This window comes from Urtica dioica, chromosome 3 (genome assembly GCF_054948205.1).
Source record: "Urtica dioica subsp. dioica isolate 48M chromosome 3, U.dioica_male_clone48M_v1_H2, whole genome shotgun sequence".
NCBI classification, from domain to species: Eukaryota; Viridiplantae; Streptophyta; class Magnoliopsida; order Rosales; family Urticaceae; genus Urtica; species Urtica dioica.
The window spans coordinates 46427310-46453731 of record NC_142758.1 but is presented as its reverse complement, the minus strand read 5'-3'; the positions used below and the strand labels follow the sequence as shown (position 1 = coordinate 46453731).

The window sequence follows — 26422 nt, the reverse complement described above, 5'->3', positions numbered from 1 at the left end:
CGATATCTTCAAGGATCTATAGATAAATTAAGGTTTATTTTATGCTAACAATTCTGGTCATCAGTTAATTGGTTATGCAGACGCAGGATATTTATATGATCCACTCAAATGTAGATCTCAGACAGGCTAACTGCGATTTCATGGCGCTCTACAAAACAGACTATTACAGGTACTTCATCAAATCATTCAGAGATCATAGCGATTCATGAATCAAGTCGAGAATGTGTTTGGCTTCAATCGGTCACTCAGCACATCCAAGAGACGTGTGGATTATCTTCGACAAAGAAGACACCGAATTTGGTGTACGAAGACAACACTGCATGCATTGAGCAACTGAAGCAAGGATACATCAAAGGAGACCGGACGAAACACATTTCTCCAAAGTTATTCTACACACACGATCTTCAACAAAACGGTGATATCGATGTTCAACAGATTCGATCAACCAATAATCTGGCGGACTTGTTCACAAAGACGTTATCCACATCATCATTTGAGAAGCTGGTTCACAAGATTGGAATGCGACGACTCCGAGAAGTTAAGTGATGTTGTCATCAGGGGGAGTAACACGCGATGTACTCTTTTTCCTTTACCAATGTTTTATCCCATGTTGGGCTTTCCTGGAAATGTTTTAACCAGTGATTAAAATCTCGCGCGAGACGGGGATATCTCGCGTGAGATCTCATCTCGCGTAAAGGTGCGGTAGCGAGATGTTATTTAACTCGTATTTTGGTATAAATTCTGCAAATATCGCGCGGAATTAATCATATACCGCAAATATCCAAAATTGGGGCAAAATTCATATTTTTAAACTGTATAATTGAGCAGGCCCATTAATAAAAAAGGCCCGTACAAGTTAATTCAGTCTAGAATAATAGATCTCTTTATATAGTTTTTTTGTATTACAAAACTCTTGTACATAATTAATGTGGGACTTTTTCTTTTCTCAATCGACAAACTTGTTAAACTCTATTATCTCTTTTCTTCTGATTAATAATAGATCCCTTTAAGTTGTTAAGTTACGTGTAATACTATATATATATATATATATTTATATATATATATATTTATAACTTAGTATAGTTAAAAAGTAGATATACTATATATATATATGTATATGTATGCATTCCCAATGCATATATACTAACATTTAAAACAAAATATACTTAATGACATATTTAAGTTTTATTAAAAAATGAAACCTGTTATTAATTTTATTTTTTCAGCTGAATATGAATTTATAATAACTTCTACAAAATTAATTGCATTTTAATATTTATATATATAATTTTAAAAAATTATTTTTTGTTTAAATATCCCGCGGAATACTCTATTTTATGCGGTATATCCCGCGAAAAGTGATTTACCAAGCAGTACGAGATACCTCAAACGTTAATCAAATACCGCGGAATACCTTGGTACGAGAGGAGATACCCTCAAAATCAAAGATGCGGTACGAGCGTGAGATGCGAGATTTTAATCCTTGGTTTTAACGAGGCAACTTAAACTCAAATGCGTGTTACAATGATAATGACATCCAAGGGGGAGTGTTATAAATACCTTGATGTCAATTGTGTTAGTCAACTATTGACTTTGTGAATGATATCATCTCCTTACAATCTTCTTTTAATTTATTTTTGGCCTAATTGTATTCTTCTAAACCCTATAAATAGAAGGTAAAGAGACTCATTGTAAATAACATTCTCCATTTATCTCTCTCTCTCGATCTCACTTGCTCTTTACTTTATAACAAAATCTGATTTCTTCCAACTAGTTTACATAGGATCTCATAAATTCCTTTGATAGATTTTGAAAATTTGATTGGATTTTAAGTATCAACTCATTTAATTGTGTACATTTTTTTTTTTTTTTGAGGAAATTATTTATCAGACATTTAATTGTGTACATAATTTCATGTGTTCAAATTTCTTTTTGCCATTTACACTTTTCAAAGCCGGCCCCACAAAGCCCTTCCCCACCAGAATTCTGCGATGCATCCAATCCGACGGTCCACAATACCCAAATTGTACCAAACAAAACATCAATCGACCAAAGCTATCCCAAAAAAGAGAATTTAGAGACAGAGAGATACATATATAGAGAGAGCGAGAGAGAGAGACGAGGTCGGTACTGTAGTCAGAGTGTGTAATTGTTCTCTTCTCATTCATCGTTCGGTGAACTTGTTTGGTTTCCAAGAAAAGTATCAGACCCAAAAATACAATGATTACGACGATAGATAGTGGATTTAGGTGAAAAATGGCTGCTGAGAAAGAATCCGAAATCCCCAACAACCACGAGCCTCTACCGATACCCACTCTGTGTTCTTCGACGAATCTCCGCTCTCGCTTCTGTTCGAAGCTCTCGTCTTTATCGCCTTCGTCCTCGCGAAAGCTATGATCCTCTCTCTCGCTAGCTCAATAGGGTCTCAGTCACAGATCCAATCTAATCGCCGATTCCGAAACAGAACCCGAAACCTCGTCGCTCTTTCTTGCCCTTCTCTCGTCTCAACATGGACGCCGCTTCTCGTCCGGCGGTGGTGATCGACAATGGCACCGGGTAAGGAATACATACGAATTTTTATTTTTCCCCTGCTCACCATATGTTTGATGAAATGTCTAAGCCAAAACTGTATCTGATTTGCGCTTTCATTAGCTACACTAAGATGGGGTTCGCCGGAAACGTGGAGCCTTGCTTCATCGTTCCGACGGTGGTGGCGGTGAACGAGTCGTTTCTGAACCAATCCAGAATGGCGTCCAAGGCGAATTGGCAAGCTCAGCACAGCGCCGGAGTCATGGCCGATCTCGATTTCTTCATCGGCGACGAGGCCGTGTCGAGATCCCGATCCAGCAGCACGTACAACCTGAGTTATCCGATCAGGAACGGTCAAGTCTATAATTGGGACGCGATGGAGAGGTTTTGGCAACAGTGCATATTCAATTACCTGCGCTGCGATCCGGAGGATCATTACTTTCTGTTGACCGAGAGCCCGTTGACCGCACCGGAAAGCCGCGAGTACACCGGAGAGATTATGTTTGAGACGTTCAACGTCCCGGGGCTTTACATAGCTGTGAATTCCGTGCTTGCTCTCGCCGCCGGTTACACCACTTCCAAGGTTGGTTTTGGAAATTATATTCATAAATATGTCATGTTTAGATTTAGAAACCGAAATTTTTGAGGCTTCTTGCTGTTAGCTTTTTTTGTTTGTTTTGTTTTCGGAATGAGTCTTGTCTTTGTGTGGAGATTTTATAAAACTATCGTGGCTAGATTTAGAAATCTGAATCTTCCAAGCCTTCTTGCTACTGAGTGTTTTGAGTTTCGTATTCCTGATTTATTTTTCATTTGAAATTAAGTTCAAATTTAGTAATTTGGAAGATTCTTTCTGCCTTGAGCCTTCTCAGATTATACCTGATTTAGATGTTGCTTTCCAAGTCTTATGCTTGTAGTTTACAATCAAGGTTATTTTACTATTATCTTGGGTGAATATCTTGAATGTGAAACGTCTTTATATTGGAAAATGCTGAATTAGCTCACATTTCCTTGCTTTCTCATTCGGGGTTCACTCTTATGTATCTATTATTTAAATATGCTTCCTTAAGACTCCGGCCGAGTGGTCAGGGTTTGTTCCTACGAGGTTATGGCTTTACTTGAAGTTCCTCCTCATAAAGATCATAGGGTTCGAAAGGTGGACCAAATTAAAATAAAATAATTGAAAATACTTAGATGAGTGGGTTATTAGGGTATTAGAGTAATTAGTAGACAAGTTAGGAGTTTACGTAGATTAATTAGAAAGTATGTTAGCCTATAAATAGGGCTGATTAAGATGGAAATGGGATAAAAAAGAGAATTTGAAAGATTCTGTTAGGAAGAAATTTTCAGTTTCGGAAGCACGGAGCTCTCGAATGTCCGATATCGCATTGTAGTTCTTTCATTCATATTCCAATCAATACAAGAAATATCTCGGGGCGTATTAATGAGTCATGCTATTGAATCCTTTGAACAGTCTTCTTACGAAAATTATTATTGATTTTATTTTCTAAAGTGCTGTGCTAATTCATGCTCGTTGTGGGCATAAGATGCTTTTAGATTGACCAACAGTTGTGCAGTGTGAGATGACAGGAGTCGTGGTGGATGTCGGAGATGGGGCTACACATGTCGTTCCCGTTGCCGATGGTTACGTCATTGGGAGTAGCATTAAGTCCGTTCCTATTTCGGGGAAAGACGTAACGCTTTTTGTTCAGCAGCTCATGCGGGTACGTTCGAGATTCAATTTTAGTCAGGAATGCCTTTCCTTGCTTGAATGCCATCTTTCCCATAATTAGGAGAAAAGAGGACAATTAAATGTTAAACTGGTTTCGTGTAGGAAAGAGGAGAAAATGTACCGCCCGAAGATTCCTTTGAAGTGGCCCGTAAAGTGAAGGAAACATATTGCTATACGTGTTCCGACATTGTCAAGGTTTTTCTTTATGATATCCCCATAAACATTCAAGATGGAATAGTTTTCACTGATAAAAGACCTTATAGTTTGGTATTTTTCGACAAACAACGCATTTAACTATTTCTTCTTTCTTCAATGCTCTCAGGAGTACAATAAACACGATAAAGAGCCGTCAAAGTACATTAAGCAATGGAGAGGCATAAAACCGAAAACCGGGGCGCCATACTCTTGTGATATTGGCTACGAAAGATTTCTTGGTCCAGAGGTTTGTGATTTTCCTCGTTTCTCATATTTGCATATAGTCTGGAAGTTCTAGATGGAAGACTAACATCTACGGTTTTAGATATGCAATTGTTTCCAGTCTCGGGTTCTGATGAAAATTTTCTCTATCTATGACTTTTCACAGGTCTTCTTTAATCCCGAGATATATAGTACCGACTATACAACCCCTTTGCCAGCTGTAATAGACAAATGTATTCAGTCAGCACCAATCGACACAAGGAGGGCTTTGTATAAGGTGAAGCTTTGTAAAGACAAATGGAATTTTATCTTTGAGAAATGTCTCTTTTTTAATGATTTTTTATCGTGCCTCATAAAATGTTAGTCGTGATTGAGGATTTTTCTATCCAATATCTGCTCATACTGTTTTGAAGGATTACCACTAGAAGCACATCACTTTTTCAATTTCTTTTTACTTGCTACTTAGTCTTACTTCCTTAAGCTTGAATGTTGTGCATTTATTTTTCAGGCGTATAATTCTTACCAAGGTTTATACCTGATCCCTTGTTTATGCATTTAATAATTTTCTAAATTTCAGAATATTGTATTATCCGGCGGATCAACAATGTTCAAGGACTTCCACAGAAGGTTGCAACGGGACATAAAGAAGATCGTTGACTCCCGGGTTCTTGCATCCGAATCTCGAAATGGCGGGGAAGTGAAAGTAAGCGCATTTCATTATTTATTCTCTTTAAAAATAAAAATAATAAGACAGAAAATATAATATTTTCTTTTTAACGAGAGTTTAATATTAACGCTTTATTTATTTATCGCGAACCAGTCTCACCCTGTGGAAGTCAACGTGGTGAGCCATCCTATCCAAAGATTTGCAGTCTGGTTTGGAGGTTCTGTACTTGCATCGACACCTGAGTTTTTTGCGGTACAATTTTCATCCCCACATTCGTATATCCATTGGCTGTTCCAGGACAAACTTTTCTATGAACATAAAGTCCTCGTACAAGTCAAGTGCGCCGAGCGTTTTGACATCGAGAGAATCTTGAAATACGTAGATATATAGTATCACTCTGCATTTTTATGCTAAGCTGTGTTTATGGCTTGTAACATTAATTTTCCATTGCTGTGATACATATGACCGTCGTATTTGTTTTTGTTTTCCAGGCATGTCACACAAAGGCAGAATATGAGGAGTACGGTGCTAGCATATGTCGCACAAACCCCGTTTTCAAGGGAATGTATTGACACCAAAAAAACAACCATTTTGCTTGATTGGTTTATTTGCCATTTCCTGAATAGAGCCTCTGATTGAACGGAAAAGATATGGCTTGGCTTTCAAGTGTAAGCGGCGGTGTAAAATAGTCAATTTATTGCATTTTTTGTGTAAGAAAGAAAATATTTTTCTATTTATTATTTCTTAGGGAGTTTCAGATTGCCGAAAAGAAGCCGATAGAGAAGTGGCCAATAACAACGCCGGTGAGCCTGAACTAAATGAAGGGTTTCGAAATAGCATTTTTGGCGGTCGGTGTAGTTGTAGTTTAACAGTTTTTTTTTTTTTTTTTTTTTTTTATTATTATTTTTGCATCTATAATTCTGCTGAAATATAATCTAAGATAGGAAAGTTCAATTCATATACACTGGACTGCTTATTGTACCATTATTATTATTATTAGCTCACAAAAAAATGCCATTGCTCTTCTTTTCCCTACCACTTGTACCTCCAATCGAAGACTACTTATCTGTTATCTAGCCCTTGGAGAGTTTTCTAAATATTATACTTTATTAGTTTGCCCCTCCTAGTTCCCTCCACAAATCCACTTTTCTTTTTTTTTTCTTCTGCAAATTGGTCATTTTCCATTGAGATTTAAATGAAAAATGATACAGAAAATCCCACTTTTTTTTTTTTTTTTTTTTGGGTCATAATCCATTGAGATTTAAATGAAAAATGATACAGAAAATCAATTGATAAATATTAACGTTCTACTTGATTATCTCGAGGCTCTTCAATATTCTAGTATTCTCGAGAATTTATTGAAATTATTGTTTCCTAGAGTTCAATTCATTCGAGACGAACTCAAAGCTCTTTAAACTCATTCCAAAATATTAGGTCAACATTAAAATTTTATTTTCTTTATTCGTGGACCATTTTATGCTTAATTTACAAAAAATTATTTATTTATTTTTTTAAAATATAACTCGCTTATCAATTTTTAGTGTTCACAAGACCTTTTCTACTTCACACGCCTTCTATTTTATTTATTTTTAGTTTTAATTTTTCTAGCTTTAATTTTCAAAATAATAACTTCATACATTAAACACTTGAAAAAAAAAAGGGACAAATCGTCCAAAACACGAGTATTTCTGGTATTTCTGAAAATTTGACAAATTAATCACTATTTTTGGAATATTAATCTTCAAGTCGGTTGTGATTTGTCCAATAAAAATCGGATTAGCAACTGCAGTCAAAACTCAACCGTGATTCGGAACATCTTTAATGTAGAAAAAAAATTTAGTCTCTTTATCCAAAACGGAGAAAGAAAACGATAGAGAGAATACAGAAACACAGAGCTTAGACCATGGACCACAACTACGACTCTCAAGGTATATGTTCGTTTACCATTCTCATCAGTTTTATCGTACTAAATTACTGTTACACAAATCGTTTATAAGAATTCTATCTATATATTTGCAGACTGGGAAATATTACCAACGCATTTATTAGACGCGATCCTGGAGAAAGTAGGATCAACAACGAAAGATAGTTTACAGTTCAGAATTGTTTGCCCTAGATGGAACTCAGTATTTCAACAAAATAAACTACGCAGCCGAAAAATTCCAATGCTTCTAGTTCCCGATGAAGAAGACGATTACGGAGATTCGTGGAGAATATACGACGCCACGGAAAACAAATTCTTAGCCTCAAAGATATCAGTACCGTACGCAAAGTGTCGCAGCGCAGCTTCGAATGGATTGCTTCTCGTTATTTACGATAACTTTTGTGTTACGCTATACAAACCTTTCGCTATTATCAAGGGACGAGGATATAATAATGATCTGGACTACTCTTACACTATTGATCTTCCGCGCATATTGGCGCTCTGGCAATATGTGTGGGATATTAAGCTTCTTCAAGTGTATAAAGTGTTGATCGTATCAGATCCGATTGACAATCCGAATGGCTGCCATGTCCTCGTGATTGTACCGAATGTAGGGTTTTTGCATATCAGGCCCTTCGAAGACTCTCAATGGAGAGTGATCGAGCAGGAATTCCCGTACGACGTCGTTCGTTACGAGGGTCGATTCTACTTCACGAATTACAAGGGTGCTCTTTTTACTCTAGACGTCGCGGATCGGATAAATCCGACCCGGGAATCGGTCGCCCCGGAAGTTCCGGGAGTTTGTCCCGGTAGCGGATATAAGAGATATCTGGTTGAGTCGAACTGTGGAAATCTTTGGCAGGTAGAGAGGACGGTTGAGTTTTCCGAAGATCGCGAAACTCGTGTGACGTCGCGGTTCAGAATTTTCAGAATGGATTTCGAGACGAGTACGTGGATTGAGTTGAAGAGTATTGGAAATACGGCTATATTTTTGGGCGACGATTCGTCCGTTTGTGTTGATGCTACGGAGGTTATAGGGTGTCGGCCGAGTTCTATATATTTTAGTCACGATTTAGATTATTTCGGGGATAATTCTCCGGATAGGCTAAATGGTGACTTTGGTACATATCATGTCGACACGGGGATTTTCAAGTTTCATTTTGGGCTCGATGCAAACATTGTTCGTCGGATGACTAATCGACGACCCCCGATTTGGGTTATGCCCACCTTTGAAGCTATATGAAGTGACAGTCTATTTATTTTCGTTTTATTTTTTTAACAAGTTTTACTACTGCCGTTTCTTTATTAATTTAACTAGTTATTCGTTGAATCTATTACTTTGATATTTGACATGGTTGATTGATTAGTATTTTGAGTGTTACTTATTTTCTTTTATTAATACGATTAAGGGACTTGGAATTTTTTTCTTACAAGTCATGAGTTACTTTCCTTATTTGGTTTTGAGTCGAGTTTCCTTATTTTGAGTGTTTACTTTATATATTCTATTTGTTCAAACCTCAAAAGATTTCCTAGACTGTATTTTTTTTTTTTTTTTTTTACTATCTTTTGCATCAAACTCATACTATAGTGTGAGTCTCAACTAAGAATGACAATAGGTATGGATATGAATGAGTGCACTTATAAAAGTGGGTAACACTAACCCGAGTTACTCTACAAGGCTTCTTAATATGTTTGGAACGGTCTCGTGTCGTGAATAGTCTATTGATTTTGCATCTGAAATTGATTGCAAGTGTAGAACTTAGAAGACCCTTTCTGTCTTGAGCATTTCAAGACTGTAATTGTGAGTTTGGTGCTTGTTCTCGCGGCCAGTTATTCCACTTCCAAGGTTGGTATCGAAAATTATTCTTAAAAAAAAGTTGGTATTGAGGATTTAGAGCCGATATGAGGAGTACGGTGCAAGCATACGAACGAACCCGGTTTTGGAGGGAATGCATTGACACAAAAAAAAAAACAAATATAGAGCCTCTGATGGAACGGGAAAGAAATGGTTCGGCTTTTAAGTGTAAGCAGTGGTGTAAAATAGTCACTTTGTTGCATTTCTTTCCTGTAAGAAAGAATATATTTTTCTGTTCTTATTTCTTAGGGAGTTTCAGATCGCCAGAAGAAGCTGATAGAAAAGTGGCGGTCGGTCTAAACTATAAGCTGAAGGGCTTCGAATTAGCATTTTCGGTGGTCGGTCTAGTTGTAGTTTAACAGTATTTTTTTGCATCTACAATTCTGCTGAAATATAATCTCAGGCGGAAAGTTCAATTCATATTCACTGGACTGCTATTGTACCATTATTATTATTCTTAAAAAAATGCATATTTTAGATTACGTTGAACTCGTTTAGGTAATATAATGGTTATGTTCTTGATTTGGTTTCCTATTTCTGATTAATCCCATGGATGAGTTGAAAATACCAAACGCCTGCTAATCTGGATATTTAGTAACCCAATTTTTTAGTGTCACTTTTGAAGTTTAAAAGCAGTAGGGATTTAGTACGCCCAAATGCAATGCTAATTACATACCCATAAAATCAAGAATACTCTATGAAGTATCACAAAAGCAAGCTCTGTTCTTGCACTGAAATAAAAGTTTATTTTACAATGTAGTACTTGTCAAAGGCAGATATATCCTCTCAACAGACAAATATAAGCAAAATCAAAATCTAAAACAAACTAATAATTTCTTGAGCAACAGTTATCCGATAAACTGTTTCCTATAAAGAACGAGTAGTCTTGACCGAAACTAAAGTCTCAGCATACAAACTACCATAAGTGGAATAATGCTCCACGGATACCGGAATCGGAACCTTCCAGAGCTCATCGGAGATTGTACGACACAACACTCCCGTCTTTCGCCTCCATCAACAATTCGTCCTCCTTCCAAAACGCTATCGGCTTAGTGACGCTTAAATTACCCATTTCATAATACTTGGACCAATCACCGGCCTCTCCGTCCATAACCCACATCTCGAAAGAACCCGAGACATTGTCGAAGAATACCAGCGATCCGTTCCACACGAGGAGCGACATCACATGCGTCCGTTTTATTACATCTCGGCAGGTCGATCGAGCCAAAGCTCTCGTCTGACATGTCGAACCACACCAGAATATTCGATCTCTCTCCAGCGCCCGGTTCGCAGATTGTACACCTCGGCCTTGGAAAACGCCGACGCTGGCCTGTGAGCTAAAAGCCTCACGAATTTTAGTTTTCGGGTCGTGGTCGAAAGCCCAGGTGACGAGACTGCCCGGCGGGGTTTGGATGAGCTCGTGCTCTCTGAGTGCCGGGTTGTAGAACAATATTCGCTCCGCGTGAAACGAAGACGTGTCGACCAAGCAAATGATTCTGTTGCAGTGAGAGCCGTCTAGGGGGACTAAAAAGCCTTTTTCTTCTCCGATCAGTTTCGGGCGGATTGGGAGATGGATTTCTTCTTTCACAGCGGTACTTGTTATGGAATCGCCGACGGTGAGGAGAGAAAGTCTGTCGATATCGATATCGTCACCGTTTTTGTCCAACACCGCGAATGGATCTCGGTGGGTCCACCCTAAGAGCAGAGAAGACGATGGCTTGGTTGCTTGAAGATGAAGGTGGTCGTTGACAAACTTGTGGCCGGATATGAGAGCGTTCCAATCCTTGCAAACACTTCTGAATCGGAGCAGAGACTTCACCGGAAGCTTTAAAAGGCATTTTGGTTCAGATTAAAAAGTCCTGTTTTTTGTTTTTGCTTTTAGAAAAAATCTAAACTGCTTATCTGTTGTTTGGCAAAACTGTTTTTACAAAAAACTTCAAAAGCAATTTTAGATTTTGTACATCAGATGGAAAAGTTAGGATTCTTAGCTTTTAGAAAAAGTGTTTTTAAGTTTGGTATATAAATTACTGTAATATCCTCGTACAAAATATTATTCATATATATATATATGTATATAAATGAGCATATTAATAATTATTATTTAATTATTAAGAACATGTCTATTTTAGTCTTTTTATTATAATATATTTATTTTACCAAACGTTAAATCAGTTTTTGTTACCAGCAACTGTTGTTTTATAAACAATTTACCAAAAACTTTGTCAGTTTTTGAAAAAACAGTTTTTGAACAAAAACTGAATCTAAAAGCACTTTTTTTAAAAACAAAGCTATGCCAAACGGGGCCAGTATTTGTTCCTCCAATTCTCTCGGAACATCATACCCGCACAATCTCCTTCTCTTCATCTCTGCGTTTGTTTACGGTTTATAATCAAGTTGAAATAATTAATTTTTTTTATTTCTCTCAAAATGTCATGTCAATGGCTATGTTTGGCTTTTTATAAAAACTAAATCATATTTAAGTGTTTGGTAAAATTGTTTTTTTTTAAAGCTAAAAAGTGATTTTGAATATTTTAACTAAAAAACTAAAAGCTACACTTTGAAGTTTTTGTACGTAGCTTTATTATTTGTAGTTTCTCTCACTTACTTTTTTTTTCTCTTACACTACCTCTTAATTCTAATTATCTTTATATGTTTTTATCAAATAATTTTTTTGAAGTCACCATAATTTGTAATTTTTTTTTTTTACAATCTATAGACATCCACTTTGATATATTTTTTATATACCAAAAAATATCTTATTATTATTAATTATATGTTATATAAATATTTATTACTTATAAATATTAATATATATTTTATAAAACACTAAATCAATTTTTGCTAACAGTTACTGCTATTTTACAATAGTTTACCAAACACTCATTTGTTTTTTCGTACAGCTATTTTAAAATCATTTTTTTAAAAGCAAAGTTACGCCAAATGCAGTCAATAAAGAAACAGGGGAACTCTAAACCAAGATTTCAGTCAAGGAACAGAAAAGAGGGGTGTTACAAAAATTGGAAGGAACCACCCCTTTTATATGCTATTAAACAGATTTGGAATAGAAAGTAAATATTGAAAAATTAAACTGACCCTATGTTTATTCACATTTTTCTTTAGAGAAATTTCAGACTTTAAAAGTACTGAAATATCAAAATTAGATTCTTTAATGACAAAATATCTTCAATTAGACTTTTGATTAAAAAAAATATCGGACAACAATGCATTTTCAATTCATTTTACCCTCTTTCTCTCATTCTCTCTCTAATTTACGATGATTTATGATAAAATTCGCCACTATCCGCTTTGGCAGTGAGAACTATCTCGCGTTCCCACTATCAGCCACTTTCTCCTCCGATCCCAATCGTTCGAAGGCGGATCGCCGCGATGGCTCGTTTTTTGCTCCCGGCGCGGAGCATGTGGTTTGAGGAAGTCATTGCCTTGGTGCATCATTTTGGTTCGCTCCCGAGTGCTGTGGCGCTTGGTGGTGATTGCCGATGTATCAGATGCTTGGGTTGAGCGTGTCGTCTCAATCGCCTTCGTTGATGGGTTCCTCGTACAGTGCTTTCCCTTGCTCGCGTCTTTGACCCTCCGAGTGGGTGTCTCGCGGGCACTCCTCTGAACTAGTGGGTCCCATGAACTTTTTTTTGGGAAATTTTATTAGTTCAAATTGAAACCTTGGTAATAAGAGAATTTCGTTCCGACCAAACTGGAATGGAATGGATAAGGTCGGAACATAAAAATCCACCCAATAAATAACACAAATTTTCGTAAGTGATAATTTCCGACTCTAACCTATTTTTACTAATGCCCCCCTAAATCTAACCTTAGTCTCTCATCAGTCTCGCTGCAACACTTATCGAATTGTCACCGCTCTGCGTCTCTCCAAATTTCAAGGTTAGTTTTAGTTTTTCTAGCCCATTTGCAAGCTAGTTAATTTGTTGCAATTGTTACTAAATTATGACAATGTCACTATTTCGCACGAACGCGCCTCCTCCACCTTGCACAAACGAGCAACCTCTGATTGGGCCGTCTCCGGCTTGCATACAACAAAGTCTATCCATAATCCAAAATATTATATATATCATCAAGTTATATATATATATATATATATATATATATTAAAAAAAAAAAAAAAAAAACTAGACAAGACTTACTAAGTAAAAGACTTTTTATCGTCCAAAAAAACATCAAACACATTAGACTAGTTAATACTTAATATACAGAAGAGCTTAGTTTTTGTTATATTATTGAAGATGACTACAGTTTTGCTGAAATTTTCAATTGTATTCCCATAATTTGTTTACATATAATAATCTGTTTTAGAATCGGCCCCTTCCTAAGAAAAACTTACAAGATATCCCCATTAGTTGTTTCGCTGTACACCTACTGCTAAAACAAAATACTGAAAAGAAAAATAGCAAGTTTCCTCTTTGTTTTGGTTTTTTTTATCAGCCTATATATTAAGTTGCTTTATATATATATATAGACGGCGTGTCGTTTTTACAGAACGACAATCAGTGAATGTCGCTCAAGTCTGCCTATTAAACCTACGTGACTTCGCTATTTATTCGCAAATTACGTGAAAAGAGAAAACCCACATTCGACAGTCCTGTGAGGTCCTCTCTTACGCCGACGAGAATCTTCGTTGTCGTTTCGGCTCCGCTGAGTGTAAAAGCAACCAGATTCCGGCGAATTTCGGCGAGGTATGTTTTCTTTTTTAAATTTATGCGAGTATTTTGATTTTTTTTTATTTATTTATTTATTTTTTTTATTTATAGAATGTCCTTCATTAATATATCTGAGAATGAGATGTTCTACATTTTACAATTTTTTCAGAATTTTTTGTGCTTTTAGTCAACTGTCATATTTTCCGGCGAGTCCGGCGAATTCAGAGCTTTCCGGCAATCATTAAAAACAGAACATAAGCATCTCTGATTCTGTTTGTAACTACGTTTGTCCTTGAATTTTGAGCTTCTTTGAAAAATATGAATGTGTTCAATGTTGAATATATTATTGTTTGATTTAAACGTGAATTGAAAATATTTGTTACATTGATGTCGAATTGAATTAGATTGTAGTGTCGGATTACTCATAAAACAGTTGAAATTCTGTCCCAATTGATATAATTTTTTACTTTTTTTTTTCTTCATAGGTAGCATAATTCATAGCTAACATACATACGATGAGCGACGAGGGAGTTTACAAGTATTGTACGGTCGATGCATCAAATCCTTATCATTTGAGATGTAATTTTTGTGGGCATGTAACGAGAGGCACGTGGATGAAATTCCACTTAAGTGGAAACGATCCAGAGAAGAATGTCAAAAAGTGTCCGAGCGTGCCTCCACAAGTAAAAGTTGAGATGAGATCATTAGTAGCGGAGACCGAACAAAGGAAGAAAGACGAGCAAACTCTGGATGATACGATTGACGACGAAGAGTCACAGCTGGTTGGTAGTTCAGCAAGTGCACGACAAAATAATATTCCACGGATGATAAACTTCATCAATTGTACCTTCGAGGATTGTACATTTTATGATCGAAGACGGCGCATCTAAACAATCAGACATCAAGCCTTCCATGGAGGATTTTTACTCGTGCACCGGATCCGGTTTTGGTTTAGATTTTTTTTTTTTTTTTTTTTACAGATATAGTTTGGAGTGTGACCATTTGTCATCTCATTTTATTACGTAGTTTGTTGTTAATGCTGCAAAAGAACAACTCGTGTGGTATTGGCTACGAAAGATTTCTTGGCCCAAAAGTTTCTGATTTTCCTTGTTTCTCTTTTTTTTAAGCATGTGCTCTAAATAAATAATGTAGGAAAATCTGTTTCTTTGACATGTGATTGTTTCCAGTCTCGGGTTTTGATGAAAATTTTCCCGGTACACTGTTTCTTATACAGTACCGATTTTACAAATAGACAAATGCATTCAATCAACAACCTCACGAACTTATAGTCGTCGGCGTTGGGGTCGTGGCCGAACCCGCTGCAGTAATATATTTGGTCAAAGTTTGGGACGCCCGACGAGGTTTGAGTTAACTCGTGTTCACTTAACTACAAATATCTGAGCAATTACAATGAGAGAGAAGAGCATCATTAGCTCAACTATCTCATTATTTGTGGCTATATTGAGCCATTACAATAATTTACCTTAAAAGGAAAGAAAATGATTGCAGAGAGAGAGAGAGAGAGAGAGAGAGAGAGAGAGATATATATATATATATATATATATATATATATAAGTCGATGAAAAATAATATAACAATTTAGAGAGCAGAATAACGAAATAAAAACTTGTTTGATTAGATAAAAATTACCTCCACGAAATAAATATCTTAAATCCTACTAATTTACCTGGTAATAAAAAAAAGGCACCATGCAAATCATGATTTTTATTTCTCTTTAACGCGCTAAAATACCTACGCGCGTGGTATATTTTTATCTCTTCCAGTATATATCGTTATAAAAACCCCCATTGATTGTTTGTAATATTAACCAAATAGAATATAAATGAATAAATAGTAATTTACGTGGTAGTTTGTTTATATATAAAAAGAAAAAACAGTGTAAAGGAATTGCCGAAGTAACCCAAAAAAATGTTTAAAAAAAAGGTAACCCAAAACAAACTAACTAATTATAGCAGGTGCCTAAACCGAATTTTCTAGTAAAAGTTTGGAGAATTTGCATATTTACTCGCAAACAAAGAAACAAAAAGCCCGCTAATTTCCTTGTTCAATCTGCTTAAAAATCCAAGAGCCAAACAAGACATATTCTCAAAGAAACACTTTGTTCACGAGTAAACTTTTTCACCAAGGGCACGATTTGTCTATAGCTAAATATAAGGACTCGGACATAAAAAAATTCCATAATCCATCATGGAAAAGATCACATATTTTTCTTTATCCTCTTCTCAAGTTGAATGGGAATGGTTCAATAGTAGCATCAAATTAGAAGAGAAAAGAAGCCATTATCCATTGTCATTTCATACTCGGCTTTGGTAGGAGAAGTGTGATTAATCTCGAGTTATAGGCGACTAATGACCGCTTCAACCTCCTCTGGAGTATATAAGTGATAAGTCGGAGATACCTTCGCAATATCGACATTGTTTGGAGTCACCTGTAAGAACAAAAAATTTAAACCAAAATTTTATTTTTAAATATAATAAATGAATGATAAGGAAAATTAAATGCAGTTTACCTTCTCTTCCATGACTTGCTTCAGAATCGACAGAGCAATGGTCTCAGCTTCTTTGAGTGTCAGGTCCTGCAAAAATCAAAGGATTCTCAGTTGGGCAATGATTCAGTGATTTACAAAATTTGATTCAAATCACAATTCAAGCCACATTAAATGGGTCGTTGAGACTTTTACTTTAAGGATCAACAGAAACAAAGATACCTTGTTGTATTGCTCTTGCAGCGAGCTGTCTGCTCCTTCAGAACCTGACCCAATGGCTTTCGCATTGCACTGCCAGAACGTTCCAGAAGGATCGGTGTAGTACCTATAAAAAGTCACAGTTAAAATTTACTTTGGATACACAAAGCAATACAGACAACACATTCCTTGAAGCAAATAAAACCTTCACTTGGGCAGTTTCGAAACTATCATGAAGCAATACTTACAAGCTAGGGCCATTTTCGTCATGACCAGCAATCAGAAGAGATACTCCGAATGGCCGAGACTGCATGTAAGAATGCAATACATTAAAAAGAAGAAAAAAAACAATGTACACTAATAGTTTAGAGATGTGAAAGGTCAGAGACCAAAGACCTATTTCAAACCACGAGAGAATAAACTAAATTATCTGCATAAGACCGTGTGAACATGGCACGGAGAGAAAAATTCATATAGCACTTGTAGAATGATACGTATACAATGGGTATTTTTTTTTTTTTCTTCTCAATTATGATATTAAGAAGACGATATCATGGAAAGTGGTCTGCCAACCAATAGCTACTGAAGATTTAAAGTGGCAATTATTAGAAGTCTTTTGTACACTTCTACAAACGATTGTCTAGCACTACACAAGAGCAGGAAGAAGCTTAAGTATGTATACCAGGTAAATTATTTTGCCAGTGGAATCCCAGTAATAAAATTGTTTATTACAAACAATTGACATAGTTTATTTACAATATGGTTAAGAAATTGATAAGCTATGCAAGTTCAGTGAATGAAATTCATAGATTATTTGAAGCACCATTATTACCATGGATTCTTCATCTCCCTCGCCGAATCGTAGTGCCAGATCACAAAGAGCCTGTGTTGTGGACTCTACAGTCATCGGCTCACCGTAGGAGAACCTATGATTCTGCAGTCAAATTAGAATCCACAAGTCAACAAAAGAGTTCACGATTATAGCTGCGTACAAATTCCCTTGTGCGTTGCTAGTTCAAGCCAAAGACAGAGATAAAAAAAATTAAAAAAAATTAAAAAAAAAGTTTACCTGAGTTTCCACTCGTGCGTGTTCAACGAGGGTACGCGCATCAGCAATCAGTCCACTCATAGCACATCCTATATGCTCGTCAATTTCCATAATTTTCTCCACGCTGCTGGGTTCCTGAAAGAATATGAAACAATATCCTGGTAAGAATCACAATCATTGGATATATGAATCCCATTCTTGTGATTATTTAAAACAGAAGACAAATACCAAACACTAAAATTCACATTCCCTGTCATATACCACCAAATAAATTTGAGGCCAACTAAGCTAGCAAAGTTAACCGATTCGGGCTCACGGTTTGAAGTACAAAAACGAGAACAAAACAAAATGTAAAAGACAGATTTTGATCTCCCTTCCTATACCTCTGTAACCCCTTAAAAAATTAATGAAGGAAGACATTGTACATGAAAAATAAAAATAAAAACGAGAAAATTGAAAATGCGAGATGGATAAGAGGCTGACCAGCAGAGGCGAAGTGATGCGTTTCTCAACAGCGAGGACCACTCCTTCCTTCGTCCTCAGCCCGATCGCCGTTGAACCAAGCTGCAATTTCAGAAAAGGAAAAAAAAAATCCAAAAAAAAAAAATTCAACTGAGGGCGTGGATTTTTAAGACTCGTATGAGTACTGATTCATGACTTAGTGTCTCAAGTTACAAGAACCCGAAAAAATTTACTTCCACATCAATGGAATTTCTCCATGAATATTGTATTAGGAGAACCGAAATGGAACCGAGATCACACACACCTTAATCGCTTCAATGGCGTATTCAACCTGAAACAACCGACCTTCAGGAGAAAAAGTGTTCACTCCTCTGTCATACTCGGTCCTTCACAACAACAATTAAAGCCCAGGCACAAAAAGTAAGGTTAAGAAATCTCAAACCTAAACGCAAAGTAACACATCAGTGTGAACTGTGAGGACGACTGGGAATTTTACCTTGTAAGAAACATTTTCGCTTGATTGAGAGATGAAAACCTTAGGATAACCTGCACAGATTTCATCGGATTAGCATTGCAATGGCGATAACTATAAAAGCTAAGCCATAAGCGATAAATCGAAAAGCAGATCTGAGTCTAGGGTTTTTCTCACAACTTAATGGCGCAACAGGAAAACAATTACGATATCCTAACTTCACAACAACGCATCAATTTTCACAATAATTCCCGGACCTAGAATGAAGCTCAACGACAGTTCGAACCCCAAGTCAAAACTCACAATTTTTTTTATCAACATTCCAAAAGCATCAGCTTCAAATTTAGACCCGAAAATATGAAATGAAGAGAAAAAAATATACTCGATCAAAACCACAACAACAATCAACTAACCTAAAAGCTAATTCAAACCTAAACTAGACTCAATCAAGCAAAACCCTAAAGTCGCCTTTTGGATTTTCGAGCAAGAAAAGAAGAGAAGTTTAGAACAGTCACCTTGGAACGGTGTTGAGGTCAGTCGAATCTCGACAAAATGCAAGTTTTCTTTTTCTTATTTTTTCTTCTTCTTATATACCCTCATGCTCTATAAGGTTATATTTCTGTTTGCTAATATGCCACTAAAGAATCAAGAGAAATTGCCCTATTTGCCACAAATTTTATAATTTTTTCCCACTTTCCACCAAAAGACTAATTTTTCCCAAAATGCCACCGAGATATCAACATTGTTGACATCTATGTCAACAATGTTGACATCTCATAGTGAAGCGCAAAAATAGATGTCAACATTGTTGACATAGATGGTGGTATTTTGGGAAAAATTAGTCTTTTGGTGGAAAGTGGGAAAAAATTATAAAATTGGTGGCAAATGAGGCAATTTCTCAAGAATCAAAGCTATCTACAATATAGCCCTTTTCAATTAAACATAATTTTTTTTTTCAAACAAATAGAAAACTAATCAAATATGGGTGATTAGACTATCTAGTCATTTAAAAATTTGTGTTTATCAAAATAGTCGAACTTTGCAAAATTGAGACAAACTAGTCTAAATTCGGAAAATCACAAAAATACCTCTCTACTAAGCCCTATACCTACCGACCCATTATTTTAAATTTAACCTAAAACACCAAAAACCTGTTTCGAGCCCAAAAAAAAATTATATGGTCGTCGTCGCCATCTGCGTAATTCTCCGTCTCCATCACCGTAGCCAACTTCGTCATTCTCAATCTCGTTCGTTCTTCGTCTCTATCACTGTAGCCATTTGCATCGTTCTTCGTCTCCATCACTGGAATCCTCTCTGATCGCGATGAACATAGGGAATCGACGAGGAGGAGGAAGAGCCTCCGCATCGGAGCGGAGAAGGAAGGTGACGGTATCGCCGTCGTCATGGAGAAGCTTCTCGGTGATTTGAAAGTCGCCGCGACGAAGATGAAGGACGCGATTTTCAGAATGGCATCGCTGAGAAGACGAAGGACGACGCGGAATCCGACCGCGCAACAAATTTGACAGTTGCTTTGACAGCGGCGGTGGAGGAGACGGAAATCAAAGTGAGGTCATGGAATCTAAGAACGAGTTAAGCGGCTTGAAAGGCTCAGGTTGATGATCGGAAAATGGTTTCGTCATCGATCGTCATCACCACCACCATCATTGTCTTCTTCTTCTTCTTCTTCGGGTTCATAGAAGAGCACATTAAAAAGTTTGAAAGAATGATTAAATTTTTTGACACTTCATTGATTTCTCGTTGCAGATGATTAGACTTCAAACATTTGTTGTCTGGTTAGATGGGGGATTAAATATTTTGAAGGCACAATTAAATTTTTTAAATTATATACCTTTTGCTGAAAATCATTAACTTGCTTGTGTGTTTTAAAATTGGATTAACAATATTGAAGACATGATTAAATTTTTTGAAAATCTATTGCCCAATTTTGACGATGGAATTAGTTTTAAAACTATTTGATATATAAAAAGAGCATTAAAAAATAGTGGATTAAAATTTTGGACATCTAGATTAATTATTTTGAAATTCTGAAAAAACGGGTTCACCGAAACATTAAAAGTATATTAATATTTTTACATTATAAGGCTATAATGTATTAACTTTTGAAATCTTGGCTATTTTATTATTCACTTAGTTTTAATTGGCTAATTCGTACCAAATTTTTTTTTTTTTTTTTTTTTTTTTTTTTTTTTTTTTTTTTTTTAAGTAACGTAATATAAAATATAATTAGTTATTTCCTTTCCTAAATATATCAATGTCGGTTACAGTACCATATTACCAATTTATTATTATTATTATTATTAGAATGAGTATACGCTTATGGTGCTGAGTAACTTTGTTTTGATTTTTTTAAACCATAATACATATAAGGACATTGTAGCGAAATAGCCAAAATGAAATTATAAAATTTGTTTTTAGCTTATGTTTCACAACTTTTAGGGAAATAGCCAACATGATTATGTGGCAATAATTAAGGTCTTATTTACCCTTATTTATTAATAAATTCGTCATTTTCTCTCTCTTATTTTTTTCTACACTTTTTTTACATAAAAACTTCAAAAAACCATATCTATCTCATATGAACTCGAAATTGAGTGATTCCAAATCCTACGGATTCGTGACGCCGAGATCTTCAAAAATAGATCCATTGTGTTTGATGAAAAATAATGCTTAATACCATATATGTAGAAAAATCTACCTTAAATATGGAAATAACTGAAATTTTTTGAAATTATAAAAAACAATAAATGCAAATATAAATATGATGCATTAAAAATATTTTTTATCAAACACAATGGGTCTATTTTTGAAGATCTCAACGCCACGAATTTGTAGGATTTGAAATCACTCAATTTCGAGTTCGTATGAGAAAGATACAAATTTTTTAAGTTTTGATGCAAAAAAAATTATTTGAAAAAAAAATGGGCATTGTAGCGAAATAGCCAAAATGAAACTATGAAATTTGTTTTTAGAGCACCTCCAATCACACGGTATAACACCATATATACCGTGGATTGTGCTCCAACCATACGTCAAAAGTAACACCAAATTTAGTGTTTTGTACAGTGGCACGGTATATATGCCGTGCCACTGTATACACGGTATAAGTTTTTTTTTTTTTTTTTTAAAAATCCTTTTAATAACACATTAAACATTAATTATATATATATATATATGTATATATTAACCCTATAATTATTTATAAAACACCAAAACTCATAAATTGACAACAAAAAATACATTAAAATAAACTTCAAGTAAAACATAAAAAATTTAAACATAGATTACAAAGTTTAAATTAAACACACAAAATAAAATAAAAACTAAAAACAATAACATAATTTTAAAAGACATAGTAAAAACTTAAAACACAATTTAAAAACGGGGAAAATTATTTCCAGTTCCGTCAAGATAATTATAATACTGAGTGTAATCTTGATTTTGATCTCCTTGAGTTTGATCTCCCTGAGTTTGATCTCCCTGAACTTGATCTTCCTGAGCTCGATTTTGTTGATAATTAGATGCTCGATATTGAGATCCATAATATTCAGAACCTTCTCCTTGTTCTTCATATTGGTTCGTCTGTGCTCTTTTTTGCATAATTTTTTCTTTTTCTTTTACTAGAAATTCACGCATATTTGGGTCGGATATAGTATCCAAATTCATGAATAAAATTTTATTCTCTTCTTTCATTTGAGCTAGCTCAATTTTTTTTTTCGAAGTTCATTTTTTTGTCTCTGAACTTCAATTCTATCAATATTAGAATCTTTAATAGTTCGGACAAGACTCTCATTTTTGTCCATCATTTTTTTAAATTCTTCAGCATCTTTTTGTTGTTTCTTTGCTTTTTTTACATCCATTGGTCTTCCAGATAAATTGCAAGTGCCTTCTTGATCGTTCATGTTAAGATCAAATGAATTCATACCGGGGGTTACAGGTGACTCGGTAGAAAATGATGACGATGACGGATGGTTAAGACCCGGGGACTCGGTATTTGAGCTGTTACCAGCAAATTTCTCAATTCCCTTAAGAATAGGCCACACATGGTCGAATTTGAAGCCCCTCTACCAATAACATCTTCGCTTGAGTTAACTATTACATATTGATAAAAGAATGATGATAAAAAGTTAGTTAGTACAAATAAAAAATAAATATAATGTATACATTTATCGACAAAATAAATACTTACAATGTCTTGTTCCGAAGCACCGCTGGGATTCTTATTTTCAATCTGGTTAATATATCCCCTTAGTTTCGAAACAGCAGAAAGAATGGTTGCCATTCTAGTTTCTAAAGATCTTCTTGGTCTAACTTTTTGGATTCCATTTGAGTGATACTCTGTTTCAATTCTTGCCCGAAATTGATCTTTTTTTTGGGAAATCCCTATGATTGGGTTTTGAGAAATATCAATATAGGTTTGACACAAGAGTATATCTTCTTGAACAGAGTATGAAGAACTGCGACTTGAAGTCATGTTTGAAGAAATGAGGTGAAGAATGAATTCGTGAGGAAATGGGTTGAGGAGTAAGTCTTATTTATAGAAATTGAACGGCTAGATTTAACGGCTAGATTTTAGATCTAAAATTCAACGGTCCGGATCTATTTGTTTGTTTCTGATAATGCTCAGAGACAAGATGTGACAGATATTGAATGGCTAGATTTTAGATCTAAAATTCAACGGTCCGGATCTATTTGTTTGTTTTTGATAATGCTCAGAGACAAGATGTGACAGATATTGAACGGCTACATTTTAGATCTAAAATTCAACGGTCCGGATCTATTTGTTTGTTTCTGATAATGCTCAGAGACAAGATGTGACATATATTGAACGGCTAGATTTTAGATATAAAATTCAACGGTCCGGATCTATTTGTTTGTTTCTGATAATGCTCAGAGACAAGATGTGACAGATATTGAACGGCTAGATTTTAGATCTAAAATTCAACGGTCGGGATCTATTTGTTTGTTTCCGGATCTATTTATTTCTTTCTATAAATGATGAGTTTCATACTTGGAAAAATATCACCTCCTTCTTTACCGTATACTTCTCCTCATAAAAAACGATGAATTTTCAATATGGTAGTTCATCTTACATACCATCTTCTTCCTCTTCTTCGTCTTCCTCTTCTTCTTCAGATAATGAATATTATGAAGATCTAGAAAACAAAGTCATATCTCAAATTACTGAAAACAACAATTTCATGCTAAATCGTATGCTAAATACCGAAGGCTCTCATCGTGGATCTACTCCTGGTCATATCGTTATCAACCGTGATCGGGAACAAGCCGCTCGCAATCTCTTCAACGACTATTTTGCAGAGAATCCTCGATTCCCAGAGACAATGTTCCGACGAAGATATCGAATGAGTCGAGCTTTATTTCTTCAAATTCATGATGCTGTGCAAAGGCATGACAATTACTTTGTCCAACGAAGAGATGGACTCGGTAAACTCGGGTTATCTAGTTTGCAAAAACTAACAGTCGCTTTTCGAATGTTGGCATATGGATCACCGGCAGACTCCACCGATGAGTATATCAAAATAGGCGAGTCCACAACTTTGGAATGCTTGAAGAGATTTTGCCGTGCTATTGTCGAGGTGTTTGGAGGCCATTATCTTCGAGCACCTAATGCTAATGACGTTGCAAGACTTCTCCACATTAACGAGCGTCGAGGATTTCCAGGTATGTTGGGTAGTTTAGATTGTATGCATTGGAAGTGGAAAAACTGCCCAACAGCTTGGGGAGGTCAATATGCTGGACGTAGTGGATCTCCTACGATTATTCTAGAAGCTGTAGCTGATTATGATCTTTGGATATAGCATGCATACTTCGGTCTACCAGGATCTAATAATGATATTAATGTGCTAGAGGCATCTCATCTTTTTGCTAATCTTGCTGAGGGTACTGCTCCACCGGCCAATTATGTCATTAATGGAAAAGAATATAATATGGGTTATTATCTAGCTGATGGCATATACCCAAAATGGTCGACCCTTGTTCAAACTATTCACGATCCACGTGGTAAAAAAAAAAGTTATTTGCAATGAAGCAAGAAGCATGTAGAAAGGATGTGGAGCGTGCATTTGGAGTGTTGAAGTCAAGATTTGCAATTGTGGCCGGACCATCCCGCTTTTGGAGTAAGAAAGTGTTACATGATATCATGACATCTTGTATTATTTTACATAATATGATAATAGAAGATGAACGCGATGTTAATCCAACCATTGAAGAACAAGCCGAAGTTCCAAATGTTGAAGTTGAGATGGCAGCCGATGAAGATGCTCGATTTCAACAATTCTTAGCTCGACACCGACAAATCAAGAACAGAGACGCTCATATTGAACTTCAAAATGCATTAATTGAGCACTTGTGGAATGAATATACTAATTCTGATAATTAGTACGATGTAATCTATATTTCAAATGTATGTTTTTATGTTGAATCATTTAAATGTAATATTTTAATTAGTAATGTTATTTTTATTTATCTTTTTTTTATTTATCTTAATTTTTGTTAAATATTGGTAAGTACTAATTTTAATCACTTAATTAAAAAATATCACCATTATAATTATTTATTGAAATATTTTTTAATAAAGAGATTGTTTTATTTTAATAATATAATAATGGTGAATAGTATTTTTAGTGTGAAATTTGGTGTTGTGGTTGGAGTTGGAAAAAAATTTGGTGCTAAATCAACACAAAAGTTGTGTTGAATTAACACCAAATATAGAAATTGGGTTGGGGTTGCCCTTAGCCTATGTTTCACAACTTTTAGAGAAATAGCCAACATAATTATGTGGCAATAATTAAGGTCTTATTTACCTTTATTTATTAATAAATTCGTCATTTTCTCTCTCCTATTTTTTTCCTACACTTTTTTTTTACATAAAAACTTCAAAAAACCATATCTATCTCATATGAACTCGAAATTGAGTGATTCCAAATCGTACGGATTCGTGACGCCGAGATCTTCAAAAATAGATCCATTGTGTTTGATGAAAAATAATATTTAATACCATAGATGTAGAAAAATCTACCTTAAATATGGAAATAACGGAAATTATTTGAAATTATCAAAAACAAATGGAAATGTAAATATGATGCATTAAACATAATTTTTCATCAAACACATTGGGTCTATTTTTGAAGATCTAGACGCCACGAATTTGTAGGATTTGAAATCACTCAATTTCGAGTTCGTATCAGAAAGATACGAATTTTTGAAGTTTTGATGCAAAAAAAATTATTTGAAAAAAATAAGAGAGAGAAAGTGACGAATTTATGAATAAATAAGGGCAAATCAGACCTTAATTATTGTCACATAAGCCATTTGGCTATATCCCTAAAAATTGTCAAACATATGCTAGATCCAAAATCACATATTTAAAGTGGCCTAGTTAGTTACAAATCTAAAAAAAATAGGAGAGAGAAAGTGACGAATTTATTAATAAATAAGGGTAAATAAGACCTTAATTATTGCCACATAAGTCATTTGGATATATCCCTAAAAATTGTCAAACATAGGCTAGATCCAAAATCACATGTTTAAAGTGGCCTAATTAGTTACAAATCTCTACATATAATAATAATAATAATAATCAACATGTATGAGAAAGTGCTTTTATTGGTGTTACTACGTTGCACAATTTTTTTTTAGAGAAATTGTCTCATTTGTCACAAATTTCATAATATTTTTTCATTTTTCACCAAAAGACTAATTTGGCACAAAATGTCACCATCTATGTCAATAATGTTGACATCTAATAGTGAAGGGCAAGAAACTAGGGTTAACTGACAATACTTTCTCTCTCTAGAAACTAGGGTTTTTTCTCTCTAAACCTCTTCTTCTCCCTGTGGCAGCCGCCGCCGCCCCTCAGGATGCTGCTCGCCGGCGTGCTCTCAGCCACGGCGTCGGTCCTGGGGGG

The 26422-nt window shown here is 35.3% G+C and overlaps 4 protein-coding genes and 1 pseudogene across 4 annotated transcripts; 2 read left to right on the top strand and 3 right to left on the bottom strand.

Moving 5' to 3' along the window:
• Positions 1 to 2033: 2033 nt before the first annotated feature.
• On the top strand, positions 2034 to 6377 carry DIS1 (Actin-like ATPase superfamily protein). The gene is made up of 9 exons (XM_089609909.1): positions 2034 to 2556; positions 2653 to 3112; positions 4104 to 4250; positions 4361 to 4453; positions 4581 to 4700; positions 4842 to 4952; positions 5253 to 5378; positions 5496 to 5594; positions 5834 to 6377. The coding sequence occupies exons 1-9, from the start codon at positions 2510 to 2512 to the stop codon at positions 5912 to 5914; spliced, it is 1284 nt and encodes a 427-aa protein (XP_089466035.1). The 5' UTR covers positions 2034 to 2509; the 3' UTR covers positions 5915 to 6377.
• An 868-nt stretch (positions 6378 to 7245) lies between these two features.
• On the top strand, positions 7246 to 9421 carry LOC149403174 (F-box protein At2g17036-like). Its single transcript, XM_089608652.1, has 4 exons — positions 7246 to 7270; positions 7362 to 8446; positions 9023 to 9112; positions 9371 to 9421. Exons 1-4 carry the CDS (start codon positions 7246 to 7248, stop codon positions 9419 to 9421), a joined length of 1251 nt encoding a protein of 416 aa, XP_089464778.1.
• Positions 9422 to 10091: 670 nt separating this feature from the next.
• LOC149403173 (uncharacterized) lies at positions 10092 to 11485 on the bottom strand. The gene is made up of 3 exons (XM_089608651.1): positions 11416 to 11485; positions 11304 to 11338; positions 10092 to 10946 (listed from the first exon to the last, which is right to left on the bottom strand). The coding sequence occupies exons 1-3, from the start codon at positions 11483 to 11485 to the stop codon at positions 10092 to 10094; spliced, it is 960 nt and encodes a 319-aa protein (XP_089464777.1).
• A 4287-nt stretch (positions 11486 to 15772) lies between these two features.
• Positions 15773 to 19062, bottom strand: LOC149403172 (proteasome subunit alpha type-5). Its single transcript, XM_089609718.1, has 10 exons — positions 18993 to 19062; positions 18502 to 18551; positions 18310 to 18391; positions 18027 to 18107; positions 17565 to 17678; positions 17328 to 17429; positions 16744 to 16802; positions 16520 to 16622; positions 16322 to 16387; positions 15773 to 16240 (listed from the first exon to the last, which is right to left on the bottom strand). Exons 2-10 carry the CDS (start codon positions 18513 to 18515, stop codon positions 16148 to 16150), a joined length of 714 nt encoding a protein of 237 aa, XP_089465844.1. The 5' UTR covers positions 18516 to 18551; positions 18993 to 19062; the 3' UTR covers positions 15773 to 16147.
• Positions 19063 to 21703: 2641 nt separating this feature from the next.
• LOC149403171 (uncharacterized) lies at positions 21704 to 22969 on the bottom strand (annotated as a pseudogene).
• Between the last annotated feature and the right edge of the window lie 3453 nt (positions 22970 to 26422).